The sequence below is a fragment of the Mastigoproctus giganteus genome, chromosome 1, assembly GCF_048544385.1.
Source record: "Mastigoproctus giganteus isolate SK-2022 chromosome 1, ASM4854438v1, whole genome shotgun sequence".
Lineage (NCBI taxonomy): Eukaryota > Metazoa > Arthropoda > Arachnida > Uropygi > Thelyphonidae > Mastigoproctus > Mastigoproctus giganteus.
The window spans coordinates 83,412,902-83,430,490 of record NC_143575.1 but is presented as its reverse complement, the minus strand read 5'-3'; the positions used below and the strand labels follow the sequence as shown (position 1 = coordinate 83,430,490).

The 17,589-nt window shown below is 35.6% G+C and overlaps 1 protein-coding gene across 3 annotated transcripts in view; it reads right to left on the bottom strand.

The window, feature by feature from the left end:
• The window catches only part of BBS5 (Bardet-Biedl syndrome 5 protein), a 121,998-nt gene that overhangs the window by 71,840 nt on the left and 32,569 nt on the right, over positions 1 to 17,589 (bottom strand). For 2 of the 3 annotated variants that reach the window (XM_090380759.1, XM_090380762.1), the window contains exon 5: positions 4,499 to 4,579. The exons of the other annotated variant lie outside the window; for it this stretch is intronic. In XM_090380759.1, the coding sequence (XP_090236885.1) occupies positions 4,499 to 4,579 (81 nt within the window). The remainder of the gene's footprint in view (positions 1 to 4,498; positions 4,580 to 17,589) is intronic. 3 annotated transcript variants of the gene reach the window in all.

Genomic DNA, 17,589 nt, shown 5'->3' with positions numbered 1-17,589 from the left:
ACTGTTCTTTCCCAGCATTTATCTTGGACAATTCAGAATGTTCAGAGAGAATTTATGCGCGACTTCGTTCATGATGGCAATGAACAAGCTCAGACAAATTCTGACCGACCTGGCATTACTCCATATCATCTCCTTTACATATCAATTTGATAGTATGAAGCAGAGCTATATAATGCTTAATACGTTCTTTCGTTTTAATTTCTGGAGAGTATCAACGTGGAAGTGTTCTACATATCATATTGAGGTAAACTTCTCTTATTCTTTTACAAATATTTACCTAGCAATGAAAATAATGAGGTTGAGAATAGGAGGCTCTTTGATGGTGGCGTTCAAATACATAGGTAAAGATACAAAACTGATCCACGAGTAAGTTCAATCCAAAGAATACATTAACAGCTGTATCAAAAACAATTTGCCCTCCCTAAGGACAATTCCAAACTACCTACTACTGGGCTCAACATAAGTGCAATCTATTTGCCATGATTAGACAGCTTGGTAAACCTACAATGTTCTTGACTTTGAGTGCCAATGAAATCGGTTGGCCATGCTTGCTTCAAAGTGATGCTAGTGAACAAATATGCTGTAATGTACGATATACTTCAAGAAGATTGTGGATGTAATTATGAACATATTGCAGTTGAAACGTTATAGTCTGTTTGGTCAACTGTTTCAAGCACATAGAATCTCAACATGACGACAGTCCACACGCACACATTTTACTGTGGCTAAATAATGCACCCAAAGATCCTTTAGGTGAGAACAAAGAAGACGCCATCACAGCAATTGACAAGTTATGTCTGTCTCAGCTAGTGAGGCTTAGGGAACATCAAGCTCACAAACATACATTCACGTGTTACAAAAAAATAACGCCGGTTAAACAACAGACGTGTCAATTTGAAGCACCATTCATGCTCGGTAATTGTCGCGTGAATGGTGCTTCAAATCAACAAAATCGTGCCTCCACATGATTTTGCGACGTGGAATTGACATGTCGCAAAATTGTCATCGACATTTCTTTTGTCCCTTTGGAATTCACTATTCTGTAACACATCATTTTCATGTCGCAAATGTTCATTTCTGGTTTGTCGATCAAATCGAAAAACCAGAAATGACGCCATTTCTGTGTTGCAAAATTGTGACAAACTGGTTTTACTTCAGTCCGAAATTTATTAGGCACCGCCAAAGATGTTTTCACATCAAAAAGTGTTTTAAAACCACACTCATTACTTTTTCCTTTTTTACTGTACACAGCATAGCTGTTTGACATACAACTTAAAAAATAAATCTGATAAACTACAGACTTTCTATCTATAGGTCTGCAGACTTTCTATTTCAAATTCATTTGTCAGAGCACAATATTTATTAAATAAATTTATTTAATAAATTAACTAAATAAATCTAGGTTTGGTGGTCAACTGACCTTTGCAAATTTTGCAAAAGTCAGTTGGCCACCAAACATAGATCCATAATGGAATAATGAGCACTACCAGCTGAGTTTTCAGTAGCATTAAGTTAAATGCTATTTAATTTATATATAATCATATTCAGAGGTTGAATTTATCAGTCTAATTGTTCTATCTGGAGAATGAGTTTTGTACCAAATTAAAATGAATCAGTTTTGTGAGGGGTGGGAATCAAACTTTAATTTTCAGTTTCTGGGATCCCTTCAGTTTTCTGGATGCCAAATAGGAAGTTTAATACCTGTATATGTTTTGAAAGTCATTTAAATAATGTGTCTGTTAATGTAAGAATTGCTCATTAGTGACTTGCTTTCCATCTCTTATCTCGTTTGCAACTGATACTGCAAGGATACTGCACAGTTTTAATAGATGGCAGCATTTGTCTAATTTGAGCCAGAAATTGAAGAAATACTCTGAATTCAGATCTATACATTGATGAAACTGGATCAAGGTATAACTATAAATGGAGAATATTAGTGCATCAAGAAAAAAAAAATTGTAATCAAAAGTTTATCATCATTTTTAATACTGATTTAACTTATAACAATTTCATCCTAAAGTTGGATAACAATATAAGAATAAATTAATATTTCAAAGTGTTAAGTACAGTTTTCATTTTTACAAAACTTCATAATTCCATGAATGAACTCACTCCACAGAGCCAACCCCTGAGGCCAAACATGTTTAGTGAACTTATTTGAAAGGTTTAATTATGCGGAAAATACTATAATACAGGAATTTAAATAGTAAAAAATACAATGCACCCTTCAGACAATATAATGACACCAACAAAAATTTAAATATCTTATCTAATATTTCAACAGCATAAATGTGTTAATAAAGCTTCACTGTATATGCTTACATCCATGCTCTCTCAAAATTATCATTTAAAGATACTTGTAAGGTTCCCCTGGTCCAGGCAAAGCAGTTCAACAAACGTTGCTGCATTTATATTTGATTTTATTTTGTTCATAGTAATTTCCAACTCTAGGTTAATTAAGGATGAGAAAGACAAGACATACATTTAAAAGAACAGAGTATTATATAAGGTGTGGTTAATAAATAATGAGACTGTTGCAATAAAATAATGAAATATTTTGTACCTTACAAGTTATCCCGTCAAAATAATTATCTTGGAATCTCGCCAGAGAATCCATATGATTCTCTGGCAAGTAGGTGCTTGTTCATACACAGGGATTTGTTTTATTTTTGGCCAGAAACTGGTGAATAGAGCCCATCATATGCTGGACCATTGTCTTGATGGAGCATCCAACCATCTTTCTACAATTCAGATCTCTTCCTTTGTATTTTTTCACACAGCCTTGTCAGAACTTCAATGTAATATGTTTGATTGATAGTCTGATTTGGTGGGATGTATTCAGCCATAATATTCCTTTAATAGCGAAGAAAACAAGAAGCATGGTTTTCATTTTGTTTTTGGCATTCTTGATTTTTTTTTTTTTTGTTCTGGGGAATCGTTTTGTCTTCCATTTTACTGACTGTCTTTTAGTTTCCGGGGTCATACTGGAACAGCCAACTTTTATTGCCAGTACTTAGAAAGTTTAGATCTTCAGTTTTTTTTTCAAAAAAACATTTTTACAAACACTTTTCTCATACTTAAATTTTCAGTTAAAATTTGTCTGTTTCTTTGTCCATATTGAGTTCTGATGCAACCATTCTAATTCTTACAAGATGATCAATTCTAATCAATGTCCTTACTTTGTCCACATTTTTATTAGTTTTCATGGATACCAGATGGCTGGGTTGTTCACTGTCTTCCACATTCTTTCTTCCTTCTAAAAATCTTTTAAGCCATTCAAACACTAGCTCGATATAATATCTTCCCCATAAACTTGATGCAACAGCACATAACTTTCAGCTGGTGTTTACTTTTCTATATAGTTTTGTTAAGAATTTGAGGTTGATTTGTTGTTAAAAATTCTTTTGTCTGTCATTTTTCTGGTAATGAAAACCTGCCTAACTGCAAAGTTCAATCACTTTGCAGTTAGGCAGGTTTTCATTACTTTTTCAATTGGTGAAATGTGAATTGGTAGACGACTAGGGAAAGGGTCAAATGCTGCACCTTTTTTCACAGCTGCCTCTTGGTGCATAGTGGCTGCACGTGCAGTCTCATTATTTAGTACCCACACCTTGTATATATTTTTTATAGACTGATAACATATAAATGCATCAGAACAATTAGAGAACATTGACAAAAAATCTTACGCTACAGATATTTACTAATTATTCCTTTCTTGTTTCAACAGTTGTACTAAAGTGTAGAACGGACCATTTTCCCTTGGCAGCCTTCAAATACATCAAATAACAGAACTTATTTTCATACATATTGTCTATCTGAGACATGGGACATTTCCTCTTTGTATTTCTGTTTCTTTGTGCATATAATGTATTTTTTTCTTTGTGCATAAACAAATTACACCTTTTGTTTTCAAATACAGGAAAAAGTTAAGTCATCATGAACATTGCATACAAGCAAAAGTTACTATACATACAATAAACCTAGCAATTATAACTGTATGTAATTCAAATCACTTCTCTTCATTTCACATTAACAACTGATTCTGTAAATTCTTACTAGTTTACGTATGTGTCTCTGATGCAAGTGATTTTGATACTCAGTGTTGTGTAACATAACTTATGTCCAAGATAACATAGTGGCAATTTCAGTTCATTACACCACTCAGCATTTAAATGAGGCAAAAAGAACAAATTATGCTCTAACAGAGATACTCACAAATAAAACATGTAAGTACATTTTATTTTAATAAGTAATCTTATTTTAGCCATATTCTAAATTGGTTTTGGTTTTACATCATTGATACCACTTATGAAAATACAACAGCAAGTTAGGTCCAAACTAAAAATACAGTTTTAAAAACAAAACATAATAGTACAACTTCTATTTAGAGAGTAATTAAAGGAAATAAATGTTTAAGTGACAGACTTGCATACTTATAATGCAATACAGTATAAAATACAATGGAAGAAAGAGGGAGATGAAGCTTAAATTAACTTACGAGGTTTGTAAATATGAATTCAAATCGAGTATTATTGTTCTTAGTCAAAATATACAAAGCCTCTGTTGTACCTCGTAATTTCTAAAAAACAAACAAAAATTAGGTATATTTTTATAACGGTATTAATAACACCAAAGTAAGATCATACAATACATTAACTTTGAAATCTTGATACAAATTTTTGAAGTAAAAATGTAAATATTTTGAAGTAAAAAAGGTAAAAATGTGAACAGCAGAAACAAATTTTTTCACCCCTAATATACAAGGCGAATCACATAAAATTAATAGGCAGTTTTCTCAAAATTAAGAGCTAGGTTTGTTTGGCTTACCAGACGATTTTAGAAAAAAATTGTCCGGTAAACTCTAAAAACTAGAAATGTTCTTTTGTATTGTGAGGTATAGAGTGCTATTTAAAAATTTTAACTAAAACAATGGGTAAACAATTACATGTTCTAAAAGCATTCATCAAATTGAGCATTTTTTTTTTTTTTTTTCCTTATCTCAAGCTACAACTGAATTTGTATTCAGAATTAGGACCACAGCTCTTCCAACTGAGCTACTCATTGAGAACTATCTCTATCACTGCAGAGTTATGGCACTAAAGATTTGAATTAAGCTAAAATAAAAAGTTCAAAAATGCAAAAGTGAATTAATCTTCCTCAATGAAAAAAAATGGTCAAAACGATGACCATTGCCTTCTAAAGTATTTGTTGATAATTTCATAGTACATTTAGTGAATGGTAGCTGATATTTTGCATACTAATGGATCATATATATTCAACCCCTCTAACAGACCCTGTTGAAGTGCTGGTAACAAGTGCAGTTGACAGGATATGATTTTTAAAAGAAGTCAGAGAAGTCAAGAAACAAGTTCAGTAGCCATCAAACAGATTCCCCACCTCATACAATTCTTTTATTAGGAGACAGCACTTTGGTTAACATACAGAAAACGTATGGTTAATTATATACTGAGGTATATTTTTAATTAGTATTAGCCATATAGTGTAAAGAAGACTTTTGCTGAACTGGGCAAACAAAATAAATAAATAAAATAAAAAAATAAATATAAATAAATAAAAGTTAAAATTACACCTCTATTCATCTTACTATCCCTTCTCATAGCTTTGGAGAACCCAATCAGGTCTCCCCTTTAAGGTGAACAGAACATGTTGAGAAAAATTCCCAGTTGTTAAGTCTTACAGCCCACAATTAAAAGTCTTTCCTCACATGGGTGTCTTTTAACAGATTTCACTAAGCAGGATGCCAATATCTGGACCTTTTTTCAAGAAACAATGTCTTTTTTTTTTTTTTTTTTTTTTTTTTTTTTTAGGTGTGGGTCCTCCATACTTGGATACAGTATTCCAGCGTGATGCTGCCATCATTGTAAGTTGGTCAGAAAGGTATGTAAAGATAATTCACCATTGATGTCAATTAGACAGTAAGGAACGGGGTCCTTTGCATGGTTGGCTGAGTGGCACTGGTTATTTTTTGAATGATCTGAAAATAATGCATACCATGGCTGGATTTAAAATTCACCAATCAACTACATTTCTAAATGCATAAAACCATCACTGCTGCTTATAATTAGACTTGAATTCTATTTTGTAAATCAACATTGTGTTAATCGTGGCTAAAACCTTTATCATTAAAATGTTTAAATGACTATTGGGAATATTTTAAAAAATAGAGGTTAAACAATGCTACTTTTCCTTTAATTGATAAACTTCACATACTTTTTTTTTTTTTTTTTAACAAATTACATGTACAGGTAACACAATGATTAAAATATTTGCTAATTAATATAATTTATAATGATTTGATTATTAATGTACATCAATAATCTTGAATTCTTCTAACAAATTCTTTGCAGATTATAATTTATATTATAATACTTAAAATGAACAAATAGGTTTAATAATAACTTTCACTTTGGCATTCTGCTTAAATAAATAAAATAAAAAGTGGCAATTATGTTTTAATGCAGCAAAATTGCTGCATAGCTGCTACTTTCCTGACCAACCAAACCTTACTTGCCTTTGGGCTCTCTCAAGTTTTTCTAATAAACAATCTGTAATTTCAATACTGCTAATTTCATACTGTTTAGCCTCACCCACATAGCCCCCCCCTCACTATGAAGGATCTTTCATCAATAAAGATAAATATGAAGTAACTGTTCAATTCAACAGCAGCTGGGTTATCTCAGCCATTTTCAAATACATTATTTAGTTAGTCTCAGTCTCTCTCTCTCTCTCACAGATGGAATTGTACATATGCATTCATGGCTTCTGTGACTATTGTTTCAGAGATATTTCATAGTTCTAATGTATTAACCCTCCCTCTGCAATTTGCTCAGATGCTAGAGGCCAGGTAATATCTTAAAATGGCACAGTCCCCTTTCCTTAAATTAAATCTCATGCCTTTATCTTTAACAACTGCAACTTCTTTCTTCATTTGCCAACTAATGACTGTGTGATCATTTCCTGCTACAGACCCCAAGATGACATCTGGTTCATGGATAACGATCAAGTCATTCTATATTCATACCCCTAGTATTTTCTTTAACATGCTGATGCAAATAAGTCACCTAGTTTATTTAAAAATCTCTTGTTCAAATAGTGAGTTTCCTTCCCACTTGCTCCAATCAATAAGTGTTAAAAAATAAGCAATAAATAAATAAAAAATCAGTAACTAAATAATAAAAAAAATAGCTTTTTCAAACTGAAATTTCTCATAATAAGAACACTTTCTCAACCATTCCATTCTGCATGTAGAAGCTCTCAACATACTCTTCATGATCTTCTGGTTGGTAGCAAACTCCCACTCTCATTTTATTATTGCATCCATCTACTTAACACCACAGATTCTATGCTGGTACACAAAGTTCTGCATCTGGCAAAGCTTCAAGTCATGCTCGACCTGTTCTTGATAGGCATTCCCCTTCCCCCTCCTTCTATTTTGTCTATCCTTCTAAATACATTGCACATACTATGGTGAAACTCAACAACCCCTATATCTGGTGACATCACATTTAATTAGCACTATTACATCAGCTTTAGTTTTGTTGTTTGTTATGTTATTTGGTTTTTAGGAGCATTAGCAACTAAGGCCATAATGCTCCGGTGATATGCAGTGGTCATTCCCTGACCTTTCTGCATCCTCCGTATTTGGTGGTCACGGACTCGAACCCCGGTCTAATCAAGAAGCGTGTGCTACGCACTGCTGCTCCTGCCCACCTGGCTATGGAGGCGCCAGCTTTAGTTCTACCAACCAGGAAGCTGAATTCACTTACTTTACTGATGATACTCCTGACATTAGTATTACCATTAGTAGATGCATATGGTGCAAGAATGCAAGCTTATACAACATCAGACAAAAAAAACAAAAAAAAAAACACCACACTTTCCATTTCACCTATCCATTCCCTCCAAAAGTCTGTGTAGTTCTTCATTGAATTTTTTTAAGCTATCAACTTCCAAAACAGATGGAAATTTATTCTAACAATCAACCACTTTCCAGCTAGAGGCAAATTTCTGTACATCTATTCTGCAATCACCTTTCCTCAATTTCAATTTATCTCCCCTCAAGTGCATAATCCAAGTGAGAGGAATAATCCTATTAGTACTGAGCTTGCTCAAACCATTCAAAGCCTTAAACATTTCAATCTTATCACCTTGCAAGTGACTAATCTCCAGATGCTGCAATTTGCAGAACTGAAGCAATTCTTGGTAAGAACACCTTCCTTTCCCCCCCCCACCAATTTAATTGCCCTTCTCTGTACTCATTCCAGCAGCTCTACATCCTTCCTAAAATGAAACCCTAGACCTGCATGCAGTATTCAGGATGTGGCCTGACCACTGCCTTATAAAAAAGGATAATCACTTCCTCATCCCTGCTAGCAAAATTCTGTACAGTAATACCTCACTTAATGAAGCAGATGTGTTCCAGTACTTTAGTTCATTATAAGAAACTTCATTATCAGAGGTAGAAATACCACAGCAAGAATATGGATATGTTCCTATACTTAAAAGACGTACAAATTGTTCAAAATAAATTTATTTGAAATGAGAAAATACATATTATATTATAAAATATTAAAGAAACCTCACAAGAGTGAAGTAAAACAGTAAACTTAAAATCTATTATGAAAAATAACACAAAACAAGACTAGTGTTCACTTGATGACTTTTTCAAAAATGCATCTAGGGTCGATTGTCTTGCTTTTTTCTTACGATCGCGTAGCATCTCGCTATAACAAGTTAAAGCATTTAAAATGGATCTCTTCACAATGCAGCTTCGTTGAAAATTGGGATCATTTTCTGATAAGACATCTAAGGCGCGAGTCACTTCATTTAAACAATTAGACAAGGTCTCTGTTGTTAATAGCCTCTCTGGGGGAACCTCTTCTTCGTTTTCTGAACTGTTTACTTGTTGCTCCATTAACTCTTGGAGTTCCTAATTTGTTAATGTCTCACCATGGCTACTTAATAAATCCTGAACATCAGCTACACTGACTTCTGCAAAGACTATTGCATATGTCATTCGAATAACTGCTGTGCTAATTACAGGAATTTCACATTCTTTCTACTTCATCACGTTCTGTAACAACATTGGGCAGTATTTGGGGCCAAACACCATTAAGACATTGATCTGTCACTTCATCCCAGGCTTCTTTGATATTGCCAATTGCTTTCATAATGTAATTTTTACAGAAATAATTGATCAACTTTTGTTTCATCATTAGCCTCAATCAGTTGACTAAAAGTGCGTCTCAGATAGTAGGCTTTAAAGGCTGCTACAACGCCCTGTTCCATTGGTTGTAGCAGCAAAGTTGTGTTTTTGGGAAGAAACAGCACTTCGGGAATGCATGTTTGAAGTAAGCCAAGATTTGGAGGATGACCTGGTGCATTGTCCAGTAGCAAAAGTGGCTTGGGTTTGAAATTATTTCGTTCACAATAATTGGACAGTAGGACAAAAATAGTCGACAAACCAATCAGTAAATGAGTCCACTGTCACCCAAGCCTTTCTATTCGATTTCCAAATTACTGGCAAATTAGTTTTGGAGAATCGTTTCATAACTCAAGGCATTTCAGAATGGTAAACAATGCATTTGTTTTAGCTTCATATCCCTAGATGCATTTGCACCCAACAACAGTGTTAATTGGTCCTTGGCTGCTTTACCCGGAAGCTATTTTCTCATCTCGGGAGATTAAAGTTTTGGAAGGCAAGCATTTTGAGAATAGCTTGCTTTCATCCACATTGAATACCAAATTCTGCAGGATATTCTGCTGCTGCCTGGATGTCGGCACTTGCAGGGTCGCCCGTCAGTTTAACACTATGAATTCTTGTTTTTTTGAATTTCTTAAACCTACCGCGAGAAGCCACAAAATTCTCAGTGGTTTCCTCAGCTTCCTGGGTCTTTAAATGGTTAATAAGTTTAATGCTTTGTGTTGAATTATCACCTGGGCGACTGGCATATGATACTGTGTCATATCATCTACCCAAAAAACATTTTTTCCATGTTTTCTATAATGCTACTATGTGTATGTGTTTATTTACATGCGGTAATATCACTACAATTTAGCACAGAATACTTAACTTTATCAGCTTGATTTAAAATTGTTTTTAAAGTCGATTGTGCTAACTCCATGATTGCACTACATGGCATTTCTTTTCTCCAGCTTCTATCCTCCTTATAATCTGCATTTTGGTCTCTAAAGACATTGTTTTACATTTTTGTAACATACTGGGAAATTATTATTTAATTATATATTTAATAAAATATATTAAAACCACAGTAGGTATGCATGATATCAATGACAATTAATCACTGTTCCGTGTATCATGAAGTGAGTTCTACATACATCAAAAATCCCTACTACAAAATTTCGCATGTGCCACATGGCATTTTTTGCAAACTCTTCGTTATAAAAGCTTCATTACCAGATGATTCATTAACAGAGGTATTACTGTATATCATTGACAAAAACCCGATGAGCTGCCTTGGCCGCCTGTCTGTCTCAGAGAACTTCATCTGACTACACAATTACCGCCAGGTATTTTTCATTCTCCACTATCATGAGTCTAGTACCACACAGAACATTACTCAGGGGTTACAGCTACCCATATACAGTACTTTGCATTTGTCAATGTTAAACTTCAGTTGCCACTTCTAGGCCAATCTGCCTAACTTCTCTAGTAGCATATTGTCATTACTGTAATTAACAACCCTGCCAACCTTTGTATCATCTGCAAACTTGGACATTAAGACTGATATACCTTTGTCAGTATCACTGATAAATATAGAAAACAGCAATGGCCTCAACACCGAACCTTGGGGGACTACACTAATAACATTAGTCCACGAAGAGCAGTGTCCATTGATTACCACTCTGTCTTCTCCCACTAAACCATCCCTTTATCCACAGCAGCAACTTGCCCTTAATGCCATACTGCTCCAATTTGCACAGTAGTCTTTTACACGCAACAGTATCAAAAGCTTTCCTAAAATCCATGTATATGATATCAAAATTATTTTTTGCAATATTTCTTTTCTAGCCACATCATAGTATCCAGTCAAATTGGTCAGACAAGATATTCCCTTAACAAACCCATGCTGCACCTGAACTATAACTGTAGTCTTGTCTAAACGATCCTGCATTACTTCTTTAAACAGTGACTCCATTATTTTCCCCAGAACAGAAGTTAAACTAACAGGTCTGTAATTACTCATATCACCCTTTGCCCGCCTTTGTGAATTGAGAATACATTTTCACTTCTCCATTGGGTGCAGATCTCCCCTGAATCCAAGAATACTCTCATAATTATGGCTTAGGATTTACTTACTTCCTTTGCTGCTTGCCTTAATATAATTAGATAGATCCCATCCACCCAAGGTGCCTTTCTTTTGTTTGACTTCGACAATTTGTCTTCCACTTATCCCCCTCAGTTGTTGTAAAATCATTTAATCTCTTTTAGAGTTTGCTAAACTTCTGTCCTCTATGTTTCTAGAGAATTCCTTACATGTGAATGTAGATGCAAAATACTATTCAGTTTGTCAGCTACCTGAGCAGGATCATCAACACTCAAACCACCGATGTCAAGTGGACTAATCTGATCCATCCCCTTCCTCCTAGAGTTTACATAAGTAAAGAAGTCTTTGCTGTTTTTCTTTGCATCTTTTGCCAAAGATTCCTTGTAATCTGCCTTTTCCTGACCTCCTTTGTAACTTAATTACTGACTAGCTTATATCTACCATAGGCTTCTGTGTCTCCTGATAATTTATATGCATCCCATGCATTTCTTCTCTGCCACAAGTCTAATTCATGTGACATCCATTTAGGCCTAAACCTTGAACAGTATTTCTTAGTTGGCATGAAAAGCCTAGTAGTTTCCAAGATTAATTCCTTGAATGCTTCCCATTTAGAATTTGCTGCTGGTAACATTAGTTGGTACCACTGTATAGAATTTAAAAACTGTCTGAGACCACTGTAGTCACCTCTACGAAAGCAAAAAACCCTTCCCTTTACCCCTGATGGCAGTCACACCTTTGAGTAAATCCCACATCAGTATGCTGTGATCACTGCCACCTAGTGGTTCCTTTATCTGTAAATTCTTAATGCATGAATAATCATTGCTGATAATCAGATAAAGAGTATTAACTCCCTCTGGCTGCCTCTCAAATGTGCTGCTATAGAAAACAATCATCCAATAAATCCATAAAAGCATTGCTATTGTGCGAGTGACCAAACTACAAGTTCCATTCAATATCTGGGAAGTTAAAATTTCCCAATATAAGAATTCTGATTTACTGGTCCACTAGGCACTGATTTACTGGTCTCTATGCAGTTGTTCGCTGTACTCATCAGAGCCATTAGGCCTATAACACACTCCTACCCTCACTTTTGCTTTCCCAGTGCTTACGTTACACTAAACTGACTGCACTGGCCACCCATGTTATCTGGATTCACTGCCCTTAGATTTTGTGTTTCTTAACTAACAGCATAACCTTTCCTCCCTTCCTATCCTGTCTGTCCTTTCTGCATCCCCCCCACTTGGACTGCAATGGAGAAAACCCATAGGGACCATTCTTGCTTGCTGATATCATGCATCGTCATTTTGAGGCACAGTGTGGGAACTGCTGACACTGGCCACAGCTGGTCTGGCCAGTGATAAATCATGGTTTCATTTGTGTTTCCACAGAGCAGATCCCCCCCCCCACCGCATTAAGGACTCACCCAATGACTTTCTTCCCCATCACACACCAACTTTTTGCTTAGTGTATCCTACTACCACAAACCTTTTACTTTTCCTTAACAGCTCCACCCCACTCCGTGTGAGAATGGGCTCATCCACAGGGGTGCCCCTATATCCCTTCAACTTCCTATTTCTAGGTAATGGCCTTCCTATTATCCACCTTAATCTCCATCTGTTCCATCCCTCTTCACTCTCTCTCTCTCTCTCTCTCTCTCTCTCTCTCTCTCTCTCTCTCTCTCCCCTTTCACATTTTCCTCTTCTAGTGTTTCCCCCCCCCTAGGGTTTCCCCTGGCAAACTCAAGTGCAGTCCAGGGTTTGCCCCTGCCAGAGAACGTTCTTACCTGTACTACTCCCAGCTGCCTCCCCAAGGCAAAGGTGGGCAACGTGGGGCCCCTGGCTAAATGCCAGAGGAATAACAGGCCAACACAACCCAACACTATATCTGGCATTTACAGAGATTGTAGCATCACAATGTAAATGGTTTATAGGTGAAACCAAGTTCCATTTGACAACACAATCAATATCCTTTCTGTACACACTGTACTCCCCATATTCAAATTCTGCATTCCTTATATCCATGTGATACCATGTCTCTGATGTCCCAACAATGTCTACATTTAATTTCTTGACCAGCACTTCATATTCATCAAATTTATTTACTGTGCTCCTAGCATTGATCTATGTGCAAGTATAAATACACCTGTTCTTACTCTTAGTTACCCTAACACAGTCCAAGTATTTACTTGTTCCATGATGACTCCCAGCAGTCCTTGAAATCGCTGTCACCTTGCTTAACAGATTGCTGCTCATTCCAATAGAAGCAGTGCAAGAATCACTTTTACCTCTGCCAGTGGCTGATCTATTAGTCTGTGAATCCTCCAAGCTAGCAGTTTTCCGACCCACCCAACACTTCATTGATAGCATCATGAAATATTCTTGCACCCTTTCTATTTCAGTGTATCCCATTCCTCTAGAAGCACTCTCTTGTTAACAAGCACAGACCATGTTGAGAAAAATTCTACCCTATGAGCCTTGTACAATCTCTTCAGGGCCAAACTGATTGACAAGGCTCTTATCATATACTCTCTCCTATCATGTCTGGGTAGAAGTGCAAACACTTTCAAATTTAACCCTAACTCAACTTTTTTTCAACAGTGACCTGTACTTGCTAAGTAAGGCCCATTAAAAGATATCTGCTCTACAACATCAACTTTTTCCCCCGGCAGGCAAACTCTGGCCCTATTCCACCTATCCATTTTGCACAACATATTTTCTGTTTCCCTCAAAATAGTGTCACCGACAACAATTAGCTCCTGTGGGACCAGTGCATTCTGCCTTGGGGTTGTTGCTGTGATGCCTAATGATTAAGTGCAAGCTCTGGTGCTGATGTGGGAAGCTGAGAGCTTGAGAGGCCCCCCAATTAAAATCCTTTGAGGGCATCCACCCTGTTCTTCAAGCTCTCATAAAGGCCCATAACAATGCTGAGTTTGTGAATGATATCCTAACACTCCTTACATTGAGCACACATGCACACGCACACAAATAGTCATTCTCCTTGGCAATATCATGTCCCATTCCTGATAGCACTGCAAACGTCAAACAAGCAGTACATTTCATAAGGCTGTGAGTCAGAGGACAGCTGCCCTTCAGTTCTATCCCAAGCCACAACACTTTCACTACCTTGAACCTTTTGCTTTTCTGCTCTGGTCTGATGCATTATTTCTGTTCAAATTCAATATAATTAAAAATATTTTCTAAACTTATATCCTAATAAAGTAATAATGCTATTCAATGGTTATGTTATGAAGTTTACATTATTGAACAAATATTCATATTGTAATGTTGAGTTTATGGTATATGTATTTTGCATCTCCTACCAAGTTTAAGTTATATGTATTACACTATACCATTACATTTGTAAATTCTAAGTAGTTATAATAACAGATAATAGACATAATTAGTTTACTATTATATCAGGATAGTTAACAGTTTACTATCCTGACATGACACACCCTGTGAAGTTATTTAATCTTGCAGCTTTCTATTCACTTGAAGCAGCACTACCCTTGGTATATATCTTGCTAATATCAGCTGTTGCAGCAAAAAAGCAAGAATTTCTGAGATGGTGCAAGTGTTACTATGCCCATGTCATCAGATAAACACATATATCGGTATTACCTCTATTCACCCCTCCCACCAAATAGCAATTTCCCTGAATCTTTATAACATATTCTCGATGATATTGGCAAAAACCCCTGCACCACATTTATTCAAATGTGTTTCGTCTCTACAAAATAAGCTCCTTCAACCTACAAGTGTGGGCCAAGCTGATAAAAATTTTACCACAAAAGCCTCGTAGAGGACCTTAAGTTTTGAGTTAATTCATAAAGCTTTCAGCATATAATCCCTTCTATAGTGCCTGGGCAGAATTGCAAACACAAACATTTTACCATGTGGCATTCAGCAAGATCCTATATTTATCCCACAAATTGTCAGTTCACGTGTATTTAATATTATTAGTACCCACATGAATATTAATGTCCCAGAATCTGATATCAATTGTTGCTCATGGCAGCAGGCACCCTGGTTTCTACAGTGATAGGCCCACTTATACAAATACCCATCTGAACAATGGAATCTGATAACGAAATCATCTTTAACCAGAGCAGTACGCCCTTGATTATTCTGCTTGGGTCAACTCAGGGGTGTTATTAACTGGGATTGACTAGCTTCTTGTAAAAATAGCAGTTGAGCCCTCTGGTTGTTGGCCAAAGCTATTAGCTACAACTTCTGCCCATCTATATTTCCACTTCTGTTACAACCTGATGGTACTAGTGCATCCTTACCTAAAGATAAAACTTGCTTATCACCATCCTACTTTTCTTTCAATTGTTATATCACTGATCTTGGTAAATTAACTCCTTCCATACTAAGCACATTCAACTCAATATCCCCCATAATCTTCTGACAGATATTTGTAAAAATTGACTATTTGGATGGCATTTTTCCACTTGTTCTCAAAAACCTGTGCTTCTGTTCATATCCAGCTGCTTCCTTAAAAGGGTAACAAATCTCTCCCTTTCAATCATCATTCCATTCTACTCTTTCCAAAGTAATGGAGAAATCTAGTCTGATTTCTCTGATCTTGCAAGGATTAATTTAGCAAAATGTCAACTTCTTATGAGTAACTGAAAGTATCTTAAGCACAAATCTTAAGTGAAAACAGAAAATGTTAATCTTAAGTACACTTAAGATTTTCTGTGTAACACTTTCACTGCTGGCTTTACTGATGATATTTTTGACCTAGGATTGAAAAACCACAATGAGTCAATTTTTGGCAGAAATATTTTTAGGCTTTCTTCTCAATATGACTGAATTTAGTCAGTCTCTGGCAATGGTTGCCTGACAAAAATATCCACTTTTTCCTTCTGTCAAATTAGATGTTCTAAAAGTAGAGTGGTTTTCCCTCTGAGTGGATTAAAAATCCAATGCCACGCATTTGCATAATGAAGCAGTGAATGTGTTAACATGGCATGATCAAACACCCATTCTCAAGCAAAATGGATGGAAATGTGATGAAAATTAATTAATTTGTTCATGAAAGCAGATGTCTCACCATTTCACTTATAACTTTAGGAAGAGAGAAAATTTGTTTCTGAGCTCGGCCACAATAGGTGATAAAACATGAGTTTAAATGAGTTTTTAGTATAAATCCAAAATTAATACACCCAAAGATGGCCAGACATGTTTGCTTGAATGTCAAGGAATCATGCACCACAAACTCATCACACAGGGATAAACCATAAATCAGCTTTTCTATAAGTATGTTGTTCTGTGCTATCTACAGGAAATGTTCTGAGAAATGGTGCACTGGAGATTTATTTCTCCAACAATGATGCAGTTGATCGATAGGCTTTGATTGTGGAAGAATTTCTGGCCAAAAGAAAAACTGGCTGTTGTTCCTTATCTTTAGTATTAACCCAGATCTAGCACCACATTGACTTTTCTAAAACTGAAGTTTTCAGCGAAAGGCAGAAGATTTTATATCAGTGCAATCTGAGAATGACTGTACACTGCACCTTCAAACTTTAAAAATGAGAACTTAAATAAATGCTACCAAGGATGGGAGAATACTGGACTCACTGTTTCTGGCTATATGGGAACTTCTTTTAAGGTGAAAAAAAATAGAACAACTGCTAAATGTAGCTATTATAAAGAAAAACATGGTCTGGAAACTTTCTGATCACACTTGTTACAAGAGCAGTTATCTCTGAGACATGTAAGTAATCAGATCACTCTGATTACTTAACAGTGTTATTATTAGTATTAAATGGTAGAATGATGTCAGGAAGTAAAACTTAGGTGGAATCTGCCATAAAAAATAGCCTACTCCCGCTTCCTAACATTATTTACCACATTATTTTAGATCATGGAAATATATCACAAAATTTAAACCTGCTCAACCCTTTAAGGCTTTAAACACCAATCAGATTCCTAGTGTCTGGTTTCAAGACTGCTGGCCAAGCAGTACTTGAAACATGTATAGACACATGAAATGGCATTATTCACTGCTTTTGTTTTGTATATGATGATGATATGTATGCTGTAATTAAAATTTTGGCTAAATATGTGTATATATAAATTTACCTTTCCTATAATCACAAATAAAACAAGAAATACATATTATTCAAAAATAATAAAATATATTTTTGTTTGTTTTGTAAGGAAAATGTCAATCAGCTTCTACCAAAGAATATGAATATTAGTCACTCAATGAACATAAAAATTACCTCCCGGACTAATCGTATAGAGGAGATCTCAACTAGACATCAAACTCA